Genomic DNA, 22,648 nt, shown 5'->3' with positions numbered 1-22,648 from the left:
GAGTCAGGAGAGAGGGGGCTAGGACAGCCTTCGGTGTGGAAGCAGGGCGTGTAGAGGTTGGGATTGCAGGCAGGGAGGCAGGCTGCCGGCTGAAATCTCAGCCCAAGACTTGAACCAGCTGGGAACGTGAGCATGATCCAGACACACAGTCAGGCTTCTAGAGGAGCCAGCCCGTGGTAGCCACTGCTCTACTTTGATGATGGATTCACAACCTCTCTTAACCCCCCTGGACCATCTATTCTTCTGAGGTCCTTCAGGTATCAGGATGATGAAAGGAGAAAGGGAGCTGTGGGCACCACCTCCTGCCACGCCCCTCCAACTCCTGTTCATCCATCCACACAAAGTTCTGCACGACTGCCAAGAAGGTTGGGAGCTGGGAGTTAGGAGCTAGTGCAGGAGTGGGAGAAAATCACGCCCTCTGCTTTCTCAGGGGTCAGCTTCTCCTGCACGTGTTCACTCATTCATTCAGCAAAATGATGCTGAGCCCCTGGGGTCCAGCACAGAGGGAACTAGACAGACAGAACCCAGCGCTTAAAGCATAATGGGTTTAAGTACATGTTGTCATATCCCAGATCGGTGACAGTGACACACATTTCACTGATTGATTTGATCCCTAAGACCCTGGGCAGCAAGTGTCAATCCCATTTCACAAATTAGAAATGGAGGCGGCGTCTCAGACCATAAGACTTCCGACTCCAGGTTGATTCAGCGTTCTCACTATCGCAGACTCACTGCTTCCAGGCTGAGTTTGCAGGGTGGTCTCAAAGACCGTGAACACAATTATGTAAGCTGCATCCTCTAGTGCTGAATTCCAGCATCAAACAGTAATGTGATGGCCCCCGAGGTTGGTCCTTCCTAGTCTTTTAAATGGACATGGTACTTGCTAGAGTTGGGGGCAGAGATGGTTTAGAGCTGGGAGCAGCAATTATATCTGAGGACAGAGATGGTTAAAGATGGGGCAGACATGGTCCAGAGAGCATGGGTGTGCTGACTTCTCAACAATCTGTCCGATACATTCTCAGGGGAAAGCATGCATGCTAAGTCACTTCAGTCATATCCGACTCTTTGGGACACCATGGACTGTAGCCCACCAGGCTCCTCTGTCCGAGGGATTCTCCAGGAGAGAATCATAATTTGACCATTTTGGGCCAGGTCTCAAAAAGCCCCTAGAGGGAGGAGGGGATTGCGACACATAAACCTGAGTCACAGACTCCTCCCTAAGAAAATCCCGCCGGCGCCAAGAGTCGAGCCAATCAGAGTAAAAATGGTAAAACCCCCCCCAAAAACCCCGCGCGCGCAAAAGCTGGCCAATGAGCTACCGTGTATGTATGAACTGACCAGTAAGCTACTGTCAGGTTGATCTTTTGAAACCTGCCGCCTCACCCAAAAGACCGCCTCATTGGGACCTCGCTTTAAATCAGCCAATAGAGACCCAGTAACTAAGCTTCTCGCTTCTGTACCCGCGCTTCCCGCCTCCGCCGTTCCTATAAAAACCCCTCACTCCAACCGTTAGTTGCGCAAAGCCTACAGACAGACTTTGTCGCCCCAGGTACCTGGTATTCGAATAAACCTCTTGCTGATTGCATCCGGACGTGAGTGGTCTCGTTGTTCCCTGGGACGGGTCCTCCTAGAAGGAAGGATCTCTGTGGAGGTCTTTCATTTTGGGGGCTCGTCCGGGATCGGACCCTTTTCTTACCCAGGGACCACCGACCCACCACCGGGAGGTAAGCTGGCCAGCGCTTCTACACTCTACTCTGTGTTTCTCTGTTTCTACGTTTCTGTACTGTACATGTGCTCTAGAGTTCAGCTGAACAATCTGTATCTGGCGGAACTGAGAAGGAGCTGACGAGCTCGGACTTCCTTCCGCAAGCCTGGAAGACGTTCCACGGCTGCCCGGAGCCCGATTTTTCGGTGCTCATCTGTCTCAGTCCACGGACCAAATCGGACTTTTTGGGGCTCAGCCTCTGTCCGAGGGGTACGTGGTACTCCAGGGAGACGAGGGAACCGGACCCTCATCTACGTCTCCATCCGAGTTTTTGCTTTCAGTTTTGCGCAAAGACCGCACTGTGCGATTTTGGTGTTGTGGTGTCTGTCTACTGTTTGTCTGTTTCATTGTGGGATTTGTCCTTCTAGAAGAAATGGGTCAATCCGTGACCACCCCCCTAAGTCTTACCTTACAGCATTGGAAAGATGTCCAGACCATCGCCCGCAACCAGTCAGTTGAAGTTCGTAAAAAGAAGTGGGTTACCTTCTGCTCGTCCGAATGGCCAACCCTCAATGTGGGCTGGCCACAGGATGGGACATTTAACCTTGACATTATTTCTCAGGTGAAATCCAGAATCATGGATCCAGGACCGCATGGCCATCCTGACCAAGTGGCTTACATCGTAACTTGGGAAGCCCTGGCCTGTATTCCCCCGCCTTGGGTCAAACCCTTCGTCACCCCCAAAGGCCCCTCTCTCCCATCGGCTCCAACCCCTCCGCTCCTCCCCTCTCTCCCATCGGCTCCAACCCCTCCGCTCCTCCCCTCTCTCCCATCGGCTCCAACCCCTCCGCTCCTCCCCTCTCTCCCATCGGCTCCAACCCCTCCGCTCCTCCCTTCACCCGCCCCAACCCAACTATCTACCCACTCTTCTTTATATCCAGCCCTGACCAAAGCCTCTAAAGATAAGAGGCCACCTACGACAGTTCCGGTGTTACCGCCGGAGGAAGGCCACCTCATAGATCTCCTGACCGACGACCCCCCACCTTATCAAGGCCCTGCCCCAATGAGAGAAGCTGCCCCAGCAGAAGCAGCTCCCAGCGCCCCGGCCGCTCCGGCGCCCTCACCGGTGGCCGGACGACTGCGGGGCCGCCGCGAACAACCCCCAGACTCCACCTCGCAGGCCCTTCCTCTGCGAACGGGGTCAAATGGCCAACCCCAATACTGGCCCTTTTCTGCCTCCGATCTCTATAATTGGAAAAATAACAATCCTTCTTTCTCCCAAGACCCCTCCAGGCTAATCTCCTTAATTGAGTCCATTTTAGTTACTCACCAACCCACGTGGGACGACTGCCAACAGCTGCTGCAAGCACTGCTAACCACTGAAGAGAAGCAGCGAGTCTTTTTGGAGGCCCGGAAAAATGTCCCGGGCGAAAATGGCCGTCCCACCCAACTACCTAATGAAATTGATGCTGCTTTCCCCTTGGGGCGCCCTGACTGGGATTTCTCCACGGTTGAAGGTAGGAACCACCTACGTCTCTATCGCCAGTTGCTCATAGCGGGTCTCCAAGGGGCAGCAAGACGCCCCACCAATTTGGCCCAGGTAAAACAAGTCGTCCAGGGTCCTGAGGAGTCCCCCTCCGCCTTCCTAGAGCGGCTTAAAGAAGCCTACCGCATGTACACTCCTTATAACCCTGAAGACCCGGGGTGCAACCTCCCCATGTCCTTTATCTGGCAGTCTGCCCCAGATATTAGGAAGAAACTAGAGAGATTAGAAAATCTCAAAGAGAGTTCCTTACAAGACCTAGTAAAAGAGGCAGAACGTATATTTAATAAGAGAGAGACACAAGAAGAAAGAGAGGAAAGGCTTAAAAAAGAGGCAGAAGAGAGGGAAAATGCAAGAGACCGTAAGAGAAATAAAGAGTTTAGCAAACTGTTGGCCACCGTAGTTTCAGGACAGCGGCAGGATAAGTTAGGGGGAGAACGAAAGGGGCCCCGAGTAGATAAAGACCAATGTGCATACTGCAAAGAGAAAGGACACTGGATTAAAGACTGCCCAAAGCGACCAAAGGGGCCCCGCCGACCGAGGCCCCAGACGGCTCTGCTAACTTTGGAAGACTAGGGCAGTCAGGGCCAGGAGCCCCCCCCTGAGCCCAGGGTAACTCTAGACGTTGGGGGGCAACCTGTCACCTTCCTGGTGGACACCGGCGCTCAACACTCCGTGCTGACTCGCCCGGCGGGACCCTTGAGTAACAAGTCGGCGTGGGTCCAAGGAGCCACAGGAGGCAAGCGGTATCGGTGGACCACGGACCGGAAGGTACATCTGGCTACTGGAGAGGTAACTCATTCCTTCTTGCACGTGCCTGACTGTCCTTACCCTCTGTTGGGCCGAGACCTCCTTACAAAACTAAGAGCACAAGTACATTTTAAGGAGACAGGAGCCCATGTTACCGGGCCCCAAGGACAACCCCTTCATGTCCTGACCCTAAAATTAGAAGATGAATACAAACTTTTTGAAGAAGCAGGACCCGACAGGACCAAAAACCTTGCTGCCATCACCCCCTGGCTGCAAAACTTTCCACTAGCTTGGGCCGAGACCGGGGGAATGGGGCTAGCCGTCCGACAGCCGCCACTGATAATACCCCTAAAGGCCACAGCCTCCCCTGTGTCGATCAGACAATACCCCATGTCCCAAGAAGCATACCAAGGAATTAGGCCACACATTAAAAGACTTTTGGATCAGGGGGTTCTGATCTCCTGCCAGTCGCCATGGAACACCCCTCTCCTCCCTGTAAAAAAACCGGGGTCAGGAGACTACAGGCCAGTCCAGGACTTGAGGGAAGTCAACAAGAGGGTGGAAAACATTCACCCCACAGTCCCTAACCCATACAATCTACTAAGTGGGTTGCCGCCGACACACACTTGGTACACGGTGCTAGATCTCAAAGATGCCTTCTTTTGCCTAAGACTGCACCCAAGTAGCCAACTCCTCTTTGCCTTCGAGTGGAGAGACCCCGAGCAAGGGATATCCGGCCAGTTGACATGGACCCGCCTCCCGCAAGGGTTCAAAAACAGCCCAACTCTTTTCGATGAAGCACTGCATCGGGACCTGGCTGACTTCAGGGTTCAACATCCAGCTCTCATCCTACTACAGTATGTAGATGATCTTCTGTTAGCAGCAAAAACGGAGGAAAGCTGCAAAGAAGGTACGTCTGCCCTCCTTGAAACCCTGGGGACTCTAGGATATCGGGCTTCGGCAAAAAAGGCCCAAATCTGTCAACAACAGGTCACCTATCTGGGATACCAGATCAAAGAAGGGCAGAGGTGGCTGACAGAAGCTCGTAAACAAACCATTATGAACATCCCTGCCCCCAAAAGCCCCCGCCAATTGCGGGAATTCCTGGGGGCTGCAGGGTTCTGTCGCCTCTGGATACCAGGCTTCGCCGAAATGGTCGCACCTCTGTACCCCCTTACAAAACAAGGAGCCTTGTTTGACTGGCGGGAGGAACATTCTGTGGCCTTCAAAAATGTCAAAAGAGCCCTATTGACTTCCCCGGCTCTCGGGCTCCCAGACCTGACCAAGCCCTTTAGACTGTTTGTAGATGAGAAACAGGGCTACGCAAAAGGGGTCCTGGTCCAAGATATAGGACCCTGGAAACGTCCTGTAGCCTACCTCTCGAAAAAGCTAGACCCCGTGGCTTCAGGCTGGCCACCCTGTTTGCGCATGGTGGCGGCTATTGCGGTCCTCATCAAGGACGCCCACAAGTTGACCATGGGGCAGCCCTTAACCATCTTTGCCCCACACGCGGTTGAAGCCCTCATCAGACAGCCACCAGACCGCTGGCTATCCAATTCCCGGATGACTCACTACCAAGCCATGCTCCTGGACACGGACCGAGTGCGTTTCGGTCCCATCGTGGCACTCAACCCGGCCACCCTGCTCCCGATCCCGAAAGAACCCGAATGGCATGACTGCCACTTGATTCTTGCGGAGGCGCATGGGACCAGGCCAGACCTGACAGACCGACCACTGCCGGACGCGGACTTCACCTGGTACACTGACGGTAGCAGCTTGGTAGACAACGGACAAAGAAAAGCGGGGGCAGCTGTAACTACCGAAACCGAGGTAATCTGGGCAGAAGCCCTTCCGCCGGGGACCTCAGCCCAGAAAGCCGAACTCATCGCCCTGACCACGGCCCTCCGGATGGCAGAAGGTAAGAAGTTAAATGTGTACACCGACAGCCGGTACGCATTCGCTACAGCCCACATCCACGGAGAAATTTATAGACGCAGAGGGCTCCTTACCTCTGAGGGAAAAGACATCAAAAATAAGACTGAGATTCTAGATTTACTAAAGGCCCTGTTTCTTCCCCAAAAACTCAGTATCGTACATTGCCCAGGACACCAAAAAGGAGACAGTCCCGTGGCACGAGGAAATCGGATGGCCGACAGAGCGGCCCGTGAGGCGGCCTCAAACGGGCCACCCGATGCCCCGCAAATCCTCCCTCTGGCCTCGGGACTTGTCAATACTTATGTCTCAAATCGGCCGTTCCAGTATACTGAAGAAGACATAGGCCTACTACGGAAGATGGGAGCTTCCTATAAACCTGAAGAGGGATGCTGGACTTATCAACAAAAGCCAGTAATGCCCAAGAAACAGACTCAGGAATTCTTTGACCATCTACACAGATTAACTCACCTTAGCCCCCGAAAAATGAAGGCCCTCATAGAGAAGAAAAACCCATATTATTTATTAGAGGGGGACAGGCTCTTACAGCAAGTGGCAGGCGACTGCAGGGCCTGCGCCCAGGTTAATGCAAACAAGGCCCGATATGGGGTCGGAACCCGGGTGCGGGGACACCGACCAGGCATACATTGGGAAATCGACTTCACCGAGATAAAACCAGGACACTATGGCTATAAATATCTCTTGGTGTTTGTGGACACTTTTTCTGGCTGGGTAGAGGCCTTCCCCACGAAACAGGAAACGGCCCGAACGGTCACCAAGAAGCTGCTAGAAGAAATTTTTCCCAGGTATGGAATGCCCCAGACACTAGGGACCGATAACGGGCCAGCCTTCGTCTCCCAGGTAAGTCAGCTGGTGGCTAAGCTGTTGGGGATTAATTGGAAATTACATTGCGCCTACAGACCCCAAAGTTCAGGGCAGGTAGAGCGAATGAATAGAACCATCAAGGAGACCTTAACCAAATTAACGCTTGCAACTGGCTCCAGAGACTGGGTGTCCCTACTGCCCCTGGCCCTATACCGAGCCCGGAATACCCCAGGGCCCCACGGCTTAACCCCATTTGAAATACTATATGGGGCCCCTCCGCCGGCCACCACTCTCCTCGGTCCCCATATTGCTGGACACGCTAACAGCCCTTCTTTAAAAGCCCATCTGCAGGCGCTCCAGATCGTGCAAAGAGAAGTGTGGAAACCACTGGCCGCAGCCTACCAGGAACAGCTAAACAAACCCGTGATCCCACACCCGTTTCAGATCGGAGACTCTGTCTGGGTCCGCAGACATCAGACTAAAAACCTCGAGCCCCGGTGGAAAGGACCCTATACAGTCCTTTTGACTACCCCAACCGCCCTGAAGGTAGACGGCATCGCTGCTTGGATCCACTCCTCGCACGTTAAGCGTGCCCCGTCATCAGGCGCCGCCGACACCAGCCAAGACAGCCCGGACGGACCGCCCCGATGGAGGCTTCAACGCTCTCAAAATCCACTCAAGATAAGACTTTCAAAGATTATATAACTATAATCCTTATAATCTTGAGTTCCCTGTCACCTGTATCCCCTGCTAACCCCCATACCCCAAAACAAATAACCTGGAAACTTCTAGATGGGCTAACTGGCGAGGTACTCAACTCAACCACCGAGATTCACCCCCCCAACACTTGGTGGCCAGATCTGTATTTCAACTTCAAAGACATTGTACAGATAGATGGGACTGGGGGACTTCTGCAGGCCGACGGGTTTTGGGCATGCCCAGGGTACCTGAAAAACTGGAAAACTTGCGGGGGCATGCAACATTATTGGTGTAGTTCTTGGTCCTGCGTGACCTCTAATGATGGCAACCGTAAGTGGGACGTTGGAAGCAGGGATGGAATTACCTTTTCGTTTGCACTAAAGGCCCCCGATGAGGGTGCATATTCCCCAGGCCCAGACGGAAAAGATAAGTATGCCCAAGTTAAGATAACGTTCAACCAAGAAACAGCAAAGAAACTCCATTGGGCTTTGGGGCTCAGCTGGGGAATTCAGACCAATGCAGGGCCCACCTGGTGGGGCCCCTTCTACGGGGGTATCATAACCATCCTCCAAACCATAGAAACACCAGGCCCCACTGCTGCTGTCGGACCCAACACCGTCCTGACAGCTCCAAACCCCCAAGTCCCTAAAAATAGCTCAGGAATCAAAAGTAACACCCCCCCACCTAGTCAGTTGACACCTCTGTCAGGACCATCAGAGACCCCTACACCAGAAACTAGGGTCCGATTATTCAACCTGGTACAGGGAGCCTACCTCGCCCTTAACGCCTCTGACCCTGACAGGACCCAAGAGTGCTGGCTATGCTTAGTGTCTAGCCCCCCTTATTACGAGGGTATAGCAGTCGGGGGCAACTACTCCAATCATACCCAGGTCTCCGGCCGATGTGCTTCTGGCACTCAGCACAAACTAACCTTGTCCCAAGTATCTGGGAAAGGACTTTGCCTCGGGACTGTTCCTAAAACCCACCAGGCCCTATGTAACATCACCAAAAAGGTAACCAGAGGCACCTACTACCTAGAAGCCCCTAATGGGACCTATTGGGCTTGCAGCACCGGGCTAACCCCATGTGTCTCTGCCGCAGTGCTTAACAGAACCACTGACTACTGTGTCTTGGTTGAGTTATGGCCTAGAATAACTTACCATAGTTCTGAGTATGTCTATAACTATTTTGAAAAAAGGTTTCGGTATAAGAGAGAGCCTGTTTCCATCACCCTGGCCGTGCTGCTCGGAGTGGGAGGAATAGCGGCAGGATTAGGCACGGGGACGGCAGCACTCATAGAAACTAGTCAGTTCGGACGGCTCCAGGCCGCCATGCACACGGACATCAGAGCATTAGAAGAATCTGTAAGCGCTCTAGAAAAGTCACTTACCTCCCTCTCCGAAGTAGTTTTGCAAAACAGGAGAGGGTTAGATATCCTATTTTTGCAGGAAGGAGGGCTTTGTGCAGCCCTAAAGGAGGAATGCTGCTTCTATGCAGACCATACCGGGCTAGTGAGAGACAATATGGCTAAGCTAAGAGAAAGACTCAAACAGAGGCAAAAATTATTCGAGACTGAACAGGGATGGTTTGAAAGCTGGTTCAATCGCTCTCCCTGGCTCACGACCCTACTCTCCTCCATCATGGGCCCTCTAATCATTATCCTGCTCATACTATTATTTGGCCCATGCATTTTCAACCGACTAATGCAGTTCATTAGAGACAGGCTGTCAGTTGTGCAAGCCTTGGTCCTAACTCAGCAATATCACCAGGTAAGACAAGGTGAATATGAATAGAGATAGATTAAAAACCTCGAATGGAAGATTCCATTCTTATTCACAAAAGAAATGGGGGAATGAGAGAATCATAATTTGACCATTTTGGGCCAGGTCTCAAAAAGCCCCTAGAGGGAGGAGGGGATTGCGACACATAAACCTGAGTCACAGACTCCTCCCTAAGAAAATCCCGCCGGCGCCAAGAGTCGAGCCAATCAGAGTAAAAATGGTAAAACCCCCCCCAAAAACCCCGCGCGCGCAAAAGCTGGCCAATGAGCTACCGTGTATGTATGAACTGACCAGTAAGCTACTGTCAGGTTGATCTTTTGAAACCTGCCGCCTCACCCAAAAGACCGCCTCATTGGGACCTCGCTTTAAATCAGCCAATAGAGACCCAGTAACTAAGCTTCTCGCTTCTGTACCCGCGCTTCCCGCCTCCGCCGTTCCTATAAAAACCCCTCACTCCAACCGTTAGTTGCGCAAAGCCTACAGACAGACTTTGTCGCCCCAGGTACCTGGTATTCGAATAAACCTCTTGCTGATTGCATCCGGACGTGAGTGGTCTCGTTGTTCCCTGGGACGGGTCCTCCTAGAAGGAAGGATCTCTGTGGAGGTCTTTCACAGGCAAGAACACTGGAGCAAGTTGCCATGCCCTCCTCCAGGGACGTCCCCACCCAGGGATCAAACCTGCATGCCTTAGGTCTCCTGCATGGGCAGGCAGATTCTTTCCCACTAGCGCCACCTGGGAATCTCCAAGGGAAGCTTCCAGGAGAAAGTATAATATTGCCACGTCAGAAACACGCAGGGCTGCAAGGTCACTTTTTCTTTGCTCGAATGCACTGTCACCTTGCTTTAGTCTCAAGCAAACACTTGGTTTGTGGAGGCCTGAAGGGAGGAAAGACTGGACCACAGTGGAGCAACCTGTGCTCACACAGACACGCCCGTGTGCTTACACACTCACTCACTGTCACGGCCCTCCCATCTGCAGATCTTTCTGAGTTTGGAAATGACTTGACTTTCCTCGGATTCCCCGAGTGATGTGGGGATGAGGCCCTGCTGTGCTTGAGAAAGGATTCCATCCAGGTGTGGATTTTAGGGGATCAGTTTTCTTTATGAGGGCACATGTTCATAGCAGCAAGATATGGAGGGAAGCTGTCTGGCCTGGAGTTGAGAGGCTTGGTTTTTCGTCCCTCTTCTGCCATGAACCAGCTCTGTGACATAAGACAGTTATTTAACCGGTCAGGGCCTCGGTTTCCTCATCTGTTCAAGGAAGGTCGACCTTTAAGAGCTGGAAGTCCCCTCCCAGCTAGAACACGGTGTGATCCAAATGCTAAATCGAGACAGTTTGTCACATTGCATGTGGCGGGGGAGGCCCTACCCAGTTCCCAAGGAAAAGAACATTGAAAATAATTTTTTCTCAGCTCACTCTTTAATGGAATTTGTTTGCTCACAGGACTTTTTAAATCACAACATCAGCCGACTTTTAGCAATTTAGCAGATAAAATTCCTTTCTTTCTAGTCCACTGAGAGTTGGGTAACAGAATTTTTATTTTACTTCCCATACTACATAGAGTTGAGGGCTACTATTTTCAAGCTCAGGGTTTCTTATTCCATATTCCTTCTCCCTGCTATTATATTTGATTGATAGTATTAAACAGAAGGAGAATTTATTTTACTGGAGGGGGGAAATGCATTAGGTTAAGTAATAAGTATATAAAATACATGGTTAGAGGTTTTGTAGAGGAAAGATATAATTTTGTGGTTATGCATGTTTGGGACTATTTTCTGTGTTATGTTTTGTTGGTAGAAAGAGAATGTATTGGATCAGCAGAACTAGGCCAAGGCGACTATGCAAACAGGGTGATGTCTTGTTCTTACAGACATAACTGTGATAGAAAGAGACACACGGTTTGACTCTCTGGAGGCAACTGAATGGCAGGTTTGCAGGGGTAATTGTTGTGATCGACTGAACCAGCAGGCCCGGGGGCACCTACAGGACATGACGGATGCCTGTGTCCCTCACGGGTGTGTCCACATCCGGGTCCAACAGGCCATGTGTTTGCAAATCTACGAGGCCTGGCTGGTTCCTGCCTCTTGGCATGAGTCCAAGAGCAGCAACCTGGCTCTCAGACATGGGCACACATGCTCACCTGGAGACCTTGCTGAGTGGGCACTGCCGGCCCCCGTGTGATGCTGCCTGCATGCTTCCCTCCACCTGGAACACTGCCAAAGGGCATCAGTTCAATTCAGTCGCTCAGTCGTGTCCAACTCTTTGCAACCCCATGAACTGCAGCACGCCAGGCCTCCCTGTCCATGCCAAAGGGCATAAAGCCTCCCAAACCTCCACTCCCCAGAGCCAAATTCCCCAACCAATTTTGTGTCACCTAGTGTGATGAATCTGTCTCTCTGGTTTGTCAATTTATCTGTGTGATAACTTGTTTATTTGCTAAGCCATGTCTGACTCTTTGTGAACCCATGGACCATAGCCCACAGACTCCTCTGTCCATGGGATTTCCAAGGCAAGAATACTGAAGAGGCTGTTTCCTTCTCCAGGGGAATCTTTCCGACCCAGGGATCGAACCCAGGTCTCCTGCATTGACAGGCTGGTTCTTTACCACTGTGCCCCCAGGGAAGCCCCGTATGACGACTTACTACCTTATAAATATGTAATCACATCTGTTTAAACATTTAGTTGATCGTGTTTTTTTTAAAAAAATATATTCATGAGATTGTAATTGTCATGGAGGATCTGGAATTTGGAGTTCTAGTAAAAGTCAAGAGTGAGAGATGGACTTGCTAGTCAACTGTCTGAAGGTGAACAGAAAGCCATTCTGTTCTGAGCTAGAAATGAGGTGTGAACTCTGACACTAAGAGTTAGAGTCGTTTAAGGGCCAGTGTACAAGAGCCGGGATGCACTCCCTCCTCTTTGATAAGCAATGCTTCATCCTCGTTGTTGAACTGGAAATTAATTTTATACTAATTTGTTCTCAGCTCATGCTTTAATGAGCTTATATTTCTGGGTATTTAATTTGAAAGTACTTTTGATAAGTAATCTATTAAAAAGTAAATTGAGACTGAGAATAAATGAGTTTGAAATTTCAAAGGTAAATCATTACAGACTGTTGTCACCAATTGGGTTTTAATTCTTTAACCAATACTTGATTTCTGATAGCAGTATTTCACAGTTCTCTAAAAGGGAGCAAATAATTTCAGGCACAGGACCCTCAAAAAGAGTAGGCAAAAGCTGAGTGATGCTGGTTCCCCAGGCAGCCTAAACTGTAACACCAGCTGGGTAGCTTCACCTTCTGAGTTGTCTCAGCTCCCACATGCCTGCTATGTGCCCAGGACTGAACCCCACCCCAACCCTGTGCAGAGGGGACCACACCCCCTCTGATGCCCTGGGGCATTGCCTTCCAGTTGCACAATCTCCCCATGTTTATAGAATTGTTATAACTCCTAACTCTACCCAAAGCTAGAGTTACCTGGGGCAGGGGGCGGGGCAGGGGTGCAGTCCATGGAACTTTTTTAAAAGTTACTTGCCATGGAAACTGAAGAGGCAGACTGGCAGCAAGGGTCCCCTGTGGGCTGTCTGGATGCAGGGTCCCCCATCACTGCCCTTTGCACACCCCTTCCTGAACCACGTGCTGTTTGAAAAGGATGTTCTTGCCAGGGGGAGGAGAAGGGCAGTGAGTCGACATCTGTGCATGAATCCTCTGGCCAAGCGGATGCGCCCCCTCCCTGAACCATCCTCCCCCATCACCCATCTTTGTACATATGCTTTCCCTCTGTGGGTGGTTCCCCCTCCCACCTCTGTCCCTGGACACTAGGCACCCCACTCCTCTACATTGTAGGGGGGTCAAAAAGGAGCCCCCCAAAGCTTTCATTGTTTGCGGTAGGTTTAATCAACAATATGAAAATCCAAGATACACCACAAACTGTTAAACTGATAAGATGGCCCAACAGCAATGTCTGCTACAAGATCAACTTTAAAAAATAAAAAAGATTTCCTTTATACTAAAAATAACCACCCATAAGATGAAATAGAAAAAAAGATCCTATTCGAGATATCAACAAATCTATATAATACCTAGACATAAACCTAATGAAAACTTTCCAAAGCCATCCAAAAAAAAATCTAAAACTAGACCAAATGGTGCAAAAATGGCTTTATTGTATGAAGAGAAATACCACGTATGTGAATAGAAAATCTCATTATTTGAAAACTACAAATCCTGACTAACCGACCTATACATTCTAGGTAGTCAAGCTGAAAACTCAAAGGATGATTGCAGAGCTTAAAATTTGATTCCAAAATTCACCTGAGAGAGAAAATAGGCTATAATAGTGTAGAAACTTCTGAAGAAAAATAGGATCAAAAGAAAACTCACTCTCAGCAAGGTCGCCAAGCAAATTAGGGAAGTAATAGATTTCTAACAAATGGTTCAGGGCATCTGGATATCCACATGCAGAAGAATGAAAATGGACCCCTACTTTAAGCATTTATGAAAATTAATTCAAAGTGAATCAAAGATCTCAATGTAAGAGCTCTGCCTGCAGAACTCTTCAAAATAGGTGTAAGTCTTCATCACCTGAGGTTGGGTAAAGGTCTCTCAGATATGCAACCTAAGGCATAAGCAAATAAATTAAAAAATAGAGAGTTTGGACCTCATCCAAGTGATCCGCTTTTGTGCCTCAAAATACATCAGGAAAGTGAGGAAACAACACGCAAATTGGGAGAAACTCTTTCCAAATCATGTGAGGTCTGGAATCCAGGGTACATGAAGAGCTCTATCAGCTCAGCAATGAAGACGGGAACCCAGATAAAAAGCAGGGAAAGGACTTGAGTGGACATTTCTCCAGAGAAGATACACCAATGGCCAATAAGCATATGAAAGGATGTTCGGGACCTCCCTGGCGGTCCAGGGGTTATGACTCCGAGCTCCCAGCACAGAGTGTGCGGGTTCTCTCCCTGATTGGGGAGCCAGGATCCTGCATGCCATGCAGCACAGCCAAAAAAGGATGTTCACCATCTTAAATCATGAAAGTCAAAACCACAGAGAGATACTACTTCACATACACTAGGATGGGCGTAATCAACAGCGTGGGCAATAACATGTGTGGGCAAGGATGTGAAGTTTGCACATTCCTCCCACACTCTGAGAATGTAAAATGGTTCAGCTGCTTGGAAAAAAGTTCAGCAGTGCTTCAAAATGTTGACAGAGTCACCATAAAATCTAGCAATCCCACCTACCCATTTATAACCATATACCTACCACAGTGTATACCCAAGAGAACCAAAAACCATGTCCACACTAAAACTTGTAGGCACATATGCATGGCAGCACCGTTCAAAACAGCCAGAAAGTGGAAACAGCCCAAATTCCCATCAAGTGTCGAATGGGAAAACAAAATTTGGTATATCCCTACAACGTCATTTTGGGCTTCCCTGGTGGCTCAGTGGAAAAAATAAATCTGCCTACCAATGCTGGAGACTTGAGTTCAATCCCTGGGTCAGGAAGATTCCGTGGAGGAGGAAATGGCAACCCACCCTAGTATTCTTGCCTGGCAAATCCCATGGACAGAGAAGCCTGGCAGGCCACAGTCCATGGGGTCACAGAGTCGGACACAGTAAGCACACAGTGTCCTTTTATTCAGCAGTGAAAAGGAATGAAGTACCAATACTCACTTCAACCTACAACATGAATGGACCTTGGTAACATTATGCTAAGTGAAGGAAGTCAAACACAAAAGGCCGCATTATGTACAATTCCACTTACATGAAATGAACAGAAGAGGCAAATTCGTAGAGACAGGAAGTAGTTTAGTGGTTGCTGGGGGTGGGGCGTAATGGAAAGTGACTGCTAATGGGCGAGGTTTCTGTGGATGATGAAAATGTTTTGGAATTAGATATGATGGTGGCACAACATTGGGAAGGTCCTAATGCCCCTAATAGCATGCTTTTAAAAGGGGATGTTATGGTACATGAAAGGAATCACAATCAAACGAGAGAACTCGCTCTGATATCAAAATGTTCCTATAGAAAAATAGGAATTAAAACAGCGTGGCGTCGGCTCAGGGATGGACTGAGAGAGGCCTGCCTCAGTGGACCAGCACAGAGCACAGAAGCGGAGCCAGGTGCGTGTGTGGATATTCAGTACATGACAAGGGGACTAAGAAAAGGAGCGTGGCGGTGAAGGACAGCTGGCTCTCGGTTCATGGGGCAAGGTAGAGTGCAGCCTCACCCCTGCACAAGAATAAATTCCAGTTTAAAGAGCTAATCCTCAGACTACAGAAATAGAAGAAAACAAGAGAGGACATCTGTATAACCTTGAAGAAAGCCATCTAAAGTAATACCCAAGGTGTATCAGTTTGACTGTACAACACAAGATACCGTAAGTCAAGTAAAAAGACGTTTCTCACATAGTAACAGGCAAAGTGTTAGTATCCTGAATCTGTAAAGGACTTCCAGAATCAACCAGAGAAAATCCAAAGAACAAATACTCTGCAGCACTGCCATCTCCTTCCTGCAGCTGCCTTTCAGATATTCCCAAAATTTTGTCCTCAGTTCACGGACAGATCATCGCGGCCCCTTTCTCAAGGTATCATCGGATTTCCCTGGCCACTCAGTCTCCTCCAGTCCCCTTTCTTAGTACAGTCAAAGTGGCCTTTGGAGCGTTGTCTCTATCAGGCAGGACAACGGGACACCCAGCCCTGCCCTGGAAAGGTGAGTCCTGACCGAAGGAGCTGTGTGCTGAGGTTGAAACTCCAGCACCCACTTCCCCTGCCCCTTGGAAGATGCAGCCCACTGCTGGGGACCACATGCCACTGGTTTTTGGATGCCTTCAATGAGGAGCGCTGAGTGCACTTGGCCGGCCAGCCACTTTATTGGGGCTGCAGTGTAACCTTTCTTCAACAATAAAATTAACCTTGATTCTGGACAGGTATCTGTCTTCACTAAGGAGGTGTCCATGCTGTGATTTCTTTTTGCAAGTGACACGATTAAAGAAATGGAATCTTGCAGGCACATCACCCAGGGATTTTTGCCTTAAAGGACCTTCTTATTTTTCTCTCCTGCTAAGAGAGCCTTTCTGCCCTCAATTGGGCAATTCGTCCAGGGATCCTCTCTCTCTTCACCCTACCTTCCTCCCATCTCCTTTTCTGTTTTCCTAAGTCGTAGATTTAGGCCTCACTTTATTGCATTTCACAGTGTGCTTAAATACCCCATACGGTTCCTCGTCTCATTACAAAAGACAATTTACATGAGTGGAAAATGGCAATAGCCATGTGATTTGTTCAGCTCATGGACTGTGTCAAACCTTCTGCATCAGGGCTTTCCTGAAGGGTTTCAGAGAGACGAAAATGAAACTGGGATGTGATTAAAGACCCTACTGATAAACTCTAAGTAAATCAGATATTCCTGCCGTGGATCCTGGCTGGGTCATGTGGGGCTGGCATGAAACATTAAGACTGCTGGTTCAATATCTTATGCCAGAGGGAATTCCACTGCTGAAAGCAAGGTGATTGGAGACGGCGGGTTTATTGTGAGGGGCAGGAAGGCATCGTGACTGAGCGGCTGTCTCGCCTTTCCAGGGTCACTGTCACTACCATGGGCGCGTGCAAGGCTCTTCCGGATCGACGGTCAGTCTCAGCACTTGTTCTGGTCTCAGGTAAGTGGCCTTGATGCTGACAACTCTGCTGTTAACCACCCCGCTTCTCCAGTCGCTTGAAAGGAGTCACGCGGTGGGTGGGCCTCACCTCCGCAGGACCCAGGAGTCCTCACGTGACAACTTGAGAGCCCCGACCCCCCCACCTCCTCAGGACCACCCCTGTCTGTCCCCACTGCCCCTGCCCCAGCGTGCCTTCCTTGGCTGCCCCTCTTTCAGGGTCATCCTCAGACCTGTACATTGGCTGGGTTTCAGCATCCAAGGATTTGGGGACTATCTTTTGTCCATGAGGCTCCATGCTAAACAACTCCCAGTGTTAAAAAAAAAAAAAAAAAATAGGACATTAGGTATCTGCATTTCCACTGCTTGCTTCATAAAAATGAAAAGGGCCTCTTCTCACTAGGAGACAAAGCGAGCGCCTGACTGAGCACAGATACAGGTGAGCGGAGTGCAGGTGTGGCCAAACCAGTGATATTAACTAACTGGCTTTAAACCATGATGATGAAGGGCTGGGTAGATAGAGCATCCTGAGGGATATTTAAATAGGACAGGTCCACCCTCTGTGCTTGGCCTTGCTGCTGCCTCTCTATTCCGCATCCTTCATCCTGGACCCACCCCCCACAAAGGTGCAGGTAACTCTCAGGGCCCCACACAGAGGGGTCCATCTCCCCGACCAGCTCCCCCGGAGGGGCTGAGTCTCGGCGGCCCACCTCCTGTCTCTGGCACCTGGAGATCGTTCTCTCCCTGGTACCTGGCACAGACCACAGTTTGGCAGAGGGATCCTGTGAAATACTTGTGGCCGGGGCTTCAGGGAAAGTCAGGGGAGCGAGTGTTGCGTTGTCTGGGGTCACCACGGCCGGGTGGGAAGCCTGACGGAGCTCACCGCATGGGGACGGCGCTCCAGAGAACGTCAGCTTCCCAGATCTTTGTGCTGTTGCTGCAAATGCAGCAGACCGTGCGTCAACAGAGAAATTCCGGAGTTATGCAGTCAACTCTGTGATCTTGCGAGGGGAGAATCAGACCGGAGACAAAGCTGTGTTCGATCAACTGCTCCCTGGCGGAAGAATCAATTGCGAGGGGGGATACAGACGCAACTGGAGTAGCACCAGCCTGGGAGAGTTTGAGAAAGAAAATAAGGATTAAAAATCAAGTGAAATATGGTGTGACCCCAGAATACATTCAGAGCTAGGAATGTGGAGGAAAAGTCGAGCGTCCTGGGGGACGCATTAATTAGAGCCCAGCAGATTACAGTCCTGCAGAGAAAAAGCAGAGAAGGAACATCCTGCTTTGCTTCAAAAAGGGCTGATCAAAGATGGGCAGGCAGGGAGAGCTCCGTCCTGGAAGAGAGAAGAGAGGGAGGAAGCAAACAAGCCATCCTTCTTCATCTGAGTCTCGAAGGGGGACAGATAAGGAGAGAGAAAGGCCTGGAGATCCCAGTAGACGGGGATTAAAGAGCAAACAGCTCTTTAATGGAGGGAACGAAGTGCAACGTGGAAAATAGATCATAACAACGAGCTCAGCCATGGAGCTTATCCTTTCTTTGAAAGGACTCCAAGTCAAACGGGAAGTTCAGGCTGTAAGTTAGTTTTGTACCGTATCGTATGTCTCCCCGCGATGCCCTGCCCTCCTTAGCACGATTCCAGGGCAGCGTTCCTGGTTTTCCTGGTCTGTCTCTTGTTTGCTCTCGCTGCTGTGTGCCTCACCTCCTGCTCCCGAGTTCCTAGCCCAGGAGTATCCCCATGATCAACGGATGCGCCACAGCACTGTCGGGCACGGGTACCAAACTGTTCCAATGATGGGGAGAGAATGCTGCCCTCACCCCCAAGAGAAGCTCAGCGGCTGTGTTTTGTGATGGTACAGATCTCCAGCCCTGGCTCACTCCCTCTGGAGCATCCACACAGCCGTGTCCCCGTGTCCTGATTTGATTCACAACCACCACCCTGGCCAGAGACAGCGTGAGATCCTGGAGGGAAGCAACAGTCTCTCGCAATGTCTCCTTGTTATTTTGCTCCCCACCTCTCAGTTCCTGCTCAGAAATCTCATACAAGGAGTTTTGGGGGCTCACATTGTTGGATTAAGCCAAGAGTCTTCCCATCCCCTACAGGCATAATGGTTAAAATTAGGCTTCATTTCTTAAGGAACCACCTTTTTGCTTGAACAGACGTAAGGAAAAGCATTCACAAGGTAGATGAGGAAGCTGGTAGAGCTGTAAACTAGGCATTCATTGTATGACAGTTGCATTTTTAAGTGGGGTTTATAACACCTGAGCATAGGTATGCACACGCTCACACCTGCACACTCAGGCTTCCACATATGCTCTTGCACACAGACACACACACATACTCCCAGGCAGGCTAAGGCTATGTCACACTCTAACCTTCAACATCATCACGATTTCTGCTTTTAGGAGGATGGAGCAGGTGGCAATGCCCCTGCCTTGCAGAGCAGCTGAGGCTGGGTCACCAGGAGCTTGGTTCCAATGCTGCAGCTCGGAGCTGCAGAGGCTCACATCGAAGGATGCTGTCGCTCCCTTCACAGTCACTGCTGTCTCAGGAGAGAGGCGTCTCGTGCACTGGCACGGAGCCTCGGCACATTCTCGTGTGACGCTCACTAAGCTGTGGGCAGGTAACACACACCTCAGATTACAGATGAGGGAGCAAAGCCTGGGAAAGCGGTTTGCCCACAGTCCCTCAGCAGCCACGGGCGAAGCTCCATCTCAGACCCCAGTCGGGCTGACTCCGACTCCTCTTAGACGTTTCGCTCCACTTAGCCATTTTGCACAGTTTGGATCCAACCTTCTTCTTCAGCCTCATCCTCCTCTACCCTGAGGAAACCCGCCCCCCCTTCCAGCTGCACTGATTTCTAGCTGTTTTCAGAACATGCACACACGTGTCTCACTGCCTTTATCCCAGCTGTGCCCCAGCCTGGGATGCGCTCCTCTCCCCACCTCACAGTGGCTTTGGGAGCTTCACTCTCCCACCAGGGCCCAAAGCAAATGATGTCTCCTCCAGGAAGCCCACCCAGACCTCCTAGACACCCCTTGCCATGCAACTCAACCCTATCTAGCCTGTACTATCATAGACAGCCCTTGCTTGCATAGGACACTTCCTGTTGCATAGTAGGCACTTCACAGTTAAACTACTCATCCTGCCTTGGCTCACTTACTATCCATCACCAAACCCTGTGCTTTCACTCTTCTGTTGCAAGGACCTTCAGGAGCTGTCTGACAAGCTCTTTTTATTTGTTGTTCAGTGGTGTCTGACTCTCTGCGACCCCATGGACTGCAGCACACCAGGCCTCCCTGTCCATCACCATCTGGAGCTTGCTCAAACTCATGTCCATTGAGTCGGTGATGCCATCCAACCACCTCATCCTCTGTCATCCCCTTCTCCTCCTGCCTTCAATCTTCCCCAACATCAGGGTCTTTTCAAATGAATTGGCTCTTCGCACCAGGTGGCCAAAGTATTAGAGCTTTAGCTTCAACATCAGTCCTTCCAATGAATATTCAGAACTAATTTCCTTTAGCACTGACTGGTTTGATCTCCTTGCTGTCCAAGGGACTCTCAAGAGTCCTCTCCAGCATCAAAGTTCAAAAGCATCAATTTTTTGGCACTCAGACATCTTTATGGTCCAACTCTCACATCCATACATGACTACTGGAAAAACCATAGTTTTGACTATACAATAGACTCTCAGCATGTCTTAGATGTGGGAGGCAGCATGAGATGCTTTCAAAAATTCAATTAAATAAAAATACTCAAATGTGAGCTTATTTGGTAATTGAATAAGTATACACATTGCTATGTTCCTTTAATGTTTTGTATGTATTTTAATTATATAATATAAAGTTTACTGCACTAAATTTTATATAATGAAATTGAATATAACACAAAATGCAGGAATACTTCTTGCCTCCCAACACTATTGAAAAATAGCCAATCAACTTATTTTTCAAAGGATAGAGTTGACTAGTGCTATGGTCCGTGGAATCAGAAATAACCATTATAATGAAAATAATCATTTGCAATTTAGTGATCAAGGCAAACAGAAACATCATTTTTTTAAAAAGAAAGAAGTTCTGCTTCAATGCAGTGTTATTATTTGTAATTTAACAAACAGTTGAATTGATCCCTTTGAAGAAGTTGACCAGAAATCTCAGTTGAGAAAGTGAACAAAGATCTTAGGAGGAAAACAAGATGGAAGGAGCAAGACTAGAGCTGGGAAATGAGGCTCAACCCTCCTGCAGGACCAGCCTTTGCCAAGTGGTGAAGGGTTGCTGCGGGGTGAAGATGCTGCGGGGTCGCTGGCCTCCCTGGTGACTCATAGCTGGACTTGAGTGCTTGCCGATACAGGTGGACGTGGGTTCTCCAGGTCTCACAGCTCAGCCTAAATGACCCAGGGCACAGTGGTCTAAGGGGCTGAAAAGTCAGGCACCTGGAGGTGGCCTTGCCTGTGCTGTCCTGTCTGCTAGAAAGGCAGGGCCCTGGGCCCACCCTGGTACTGCCTAGAACGTGGCACACTGTAAACGCTCGATAAATGCTGTTGGAATCAGTGTGCTGTCCCCAGGCCACCAGGTGGGCAGTGAAATTTAATCCTAGCCAGTCCAAGGTTTAAAAAAAAAAACAAACACTTTAAAGTGTAATAGATCATATTAAGAAAGAAACTAGCTTAGAGTGGAAGTGAATTTGACCTTGACCTCTGTTCTGTGACCTTCTGCTCCTGTAGCTTCTATTCATCTGGGCTACACTGGCCCTCCTCCACCCCACAGGCCACACCATCTCTGCCCAGCCTCTTCTGCTCCCTTCACCTTCTTCCCACGGAGACACTCATTCCGTCATCTTGTGTAAACATCCGTGGGGGGGCCAGAGCTGGGCTCAGAGCCCATCTACACCGTCTCCAAGGCTGCTCTGGCCCTGCAGGACCACCAAGGTGAAGTCTCAGTTCTCCCAGGCCCCACTCTCATTCAAAGCGTGGAAGGTCCAAATCCCAACTCCTCCATCCCCAGACAGGCTCCCCTCCTGAACTCTGTTCCATTACAGGTCCAGCCAATCCCAGGCTCCTAAGCATGGCGCCTGGGGGTCTCTGAATACCTCCTGCAGGCCCCCAGCCTTTGTCTGCTTCCCCGGCCCCCTGCTTACAGCATCTCCCCTTCCCCATTGCCACCCCCAAGCAGCCCTCCCGCCCAGTTTTTTAAATTGCCTCCCACCCACACTTCCTGCCTCCACCCTTCCCTTCGCGACCATCTTGCACATTCCAAAAGGTCTTGTTTCAAAAACACTGCTTGATCATCTAAGTCCCGCCACCCTCTGCACTCCAAACCACACAGCTCTGAAAGCTCTACACATCAGAGCCTCTTATTCACTCCCAGGCTTGTTCAACAGTGTTTCCACGGGCATGTATCCATCACCTCCTCACATGCCATCCCTGCCCAGCCAGACATCATTTTAATGTAACAAAGCCAGGGCCACGAAGTAGGTCACACAGAACCACACGAGGAACTCAGCAGAGGGGCCCAGGGAACTGATGGCGGGCGTGGACCTCACAGGTTATGGGTCGGCCTGGAAGCCTCTGCCCGAGGGCTGCCCGGGACGGTAGAAGCCTCTGGTGGGAGATGTAGCCCTAAGGCAGCTGGCATCCTGCGGGCCAGAGGGTGGGGGTCACCAGTGGTGACAAAACAAGGAGCCGGTGGATTTGATCGAGGCCGGGAAGGAGGTGAGAAAGGCAGAAGAAGAGGGGCCAACAGGAGCCAGGTCCGGGG

The 22,648-nt window shown here is 50.1% G+C and overlaps 2 protein-coding genes across 3 annotated transcripts in view; both read left to right on the top strand.

The window, feature by feature from the left end:
* ADAM12 (ADAM metallopeptidase domain 12) overlaps positions 1-22,648 on the top strand; it is a 414,517-nt gene that overhangs the window by 265,300 nt on the left and 126,569 nt on the right. Inside the window, exon 5 of the mRNA XM_055424409.2 lies at positions 16,817-16,893. Coding sequence (XP_055280384.2) covers positions 16,817-16,893 — 77 coding nt within the window. The remainder of the gene's footprint in view (positions 1-16,816; positions 16,894-22,648) is intronic.
* Positions 1,128-9,821, top strand: LOC148776047 (uncharacterized). 2 transcript variants are annotated; one of them, XR_016038811.1, is made up of 2 exons: positions 1,128-1,724; positions 7,096-9,821. XR_016038811.1 is itself a non-coding variant. In XM_088842425.1 (2 exons), the coding sequence occupies exon 2, from the start codon at positions 2,343-2,345 to the stop codon at positions 3,822-3,824; it is 1,482 nt and encodes a 493-aa protein (XP_088698551.1). In that variant the 5' UTR covers positions 1,128-1,724; positions 2,328-2,342; the 3' UTR covers positions 3,825-4,245. The 2 variants fall into 2 exon arrangements, 1 of the variants encoding a protein (XP_088698551.1); XM_088842425.1 differs by lacking the exon at positions 7,096-9,821 and adding an exon at positions 2,328-4,245.

This window comes from Moschus berezovskii, chromosome 12, assembly GCF_049115385.1.
Source record: "Moschus berezovskii isolate FMDL1 chromosome 12, NW_MosBer_1.0, whole genome shotgun sequence".
Classification (NCBI taxonomy): Eukaryota; Metazoa; Chordata; class Mammalia; order Artiodactyla; family Moschidae; genus Moschus; species Moschus berezovskii.
This window is presented reverse-complemented; position numbering and strand designations above follow the sequence as displayed.

Excerpts from the sequence above, each read along its gene's own strand:
- LOC148776047 (XM_088842425.1), top strand. The coding sequence starts at position 2,343 with ATGGATCCAGGACCGCATGGCCATCCTGACCAAGTGGCTTACATCGTA.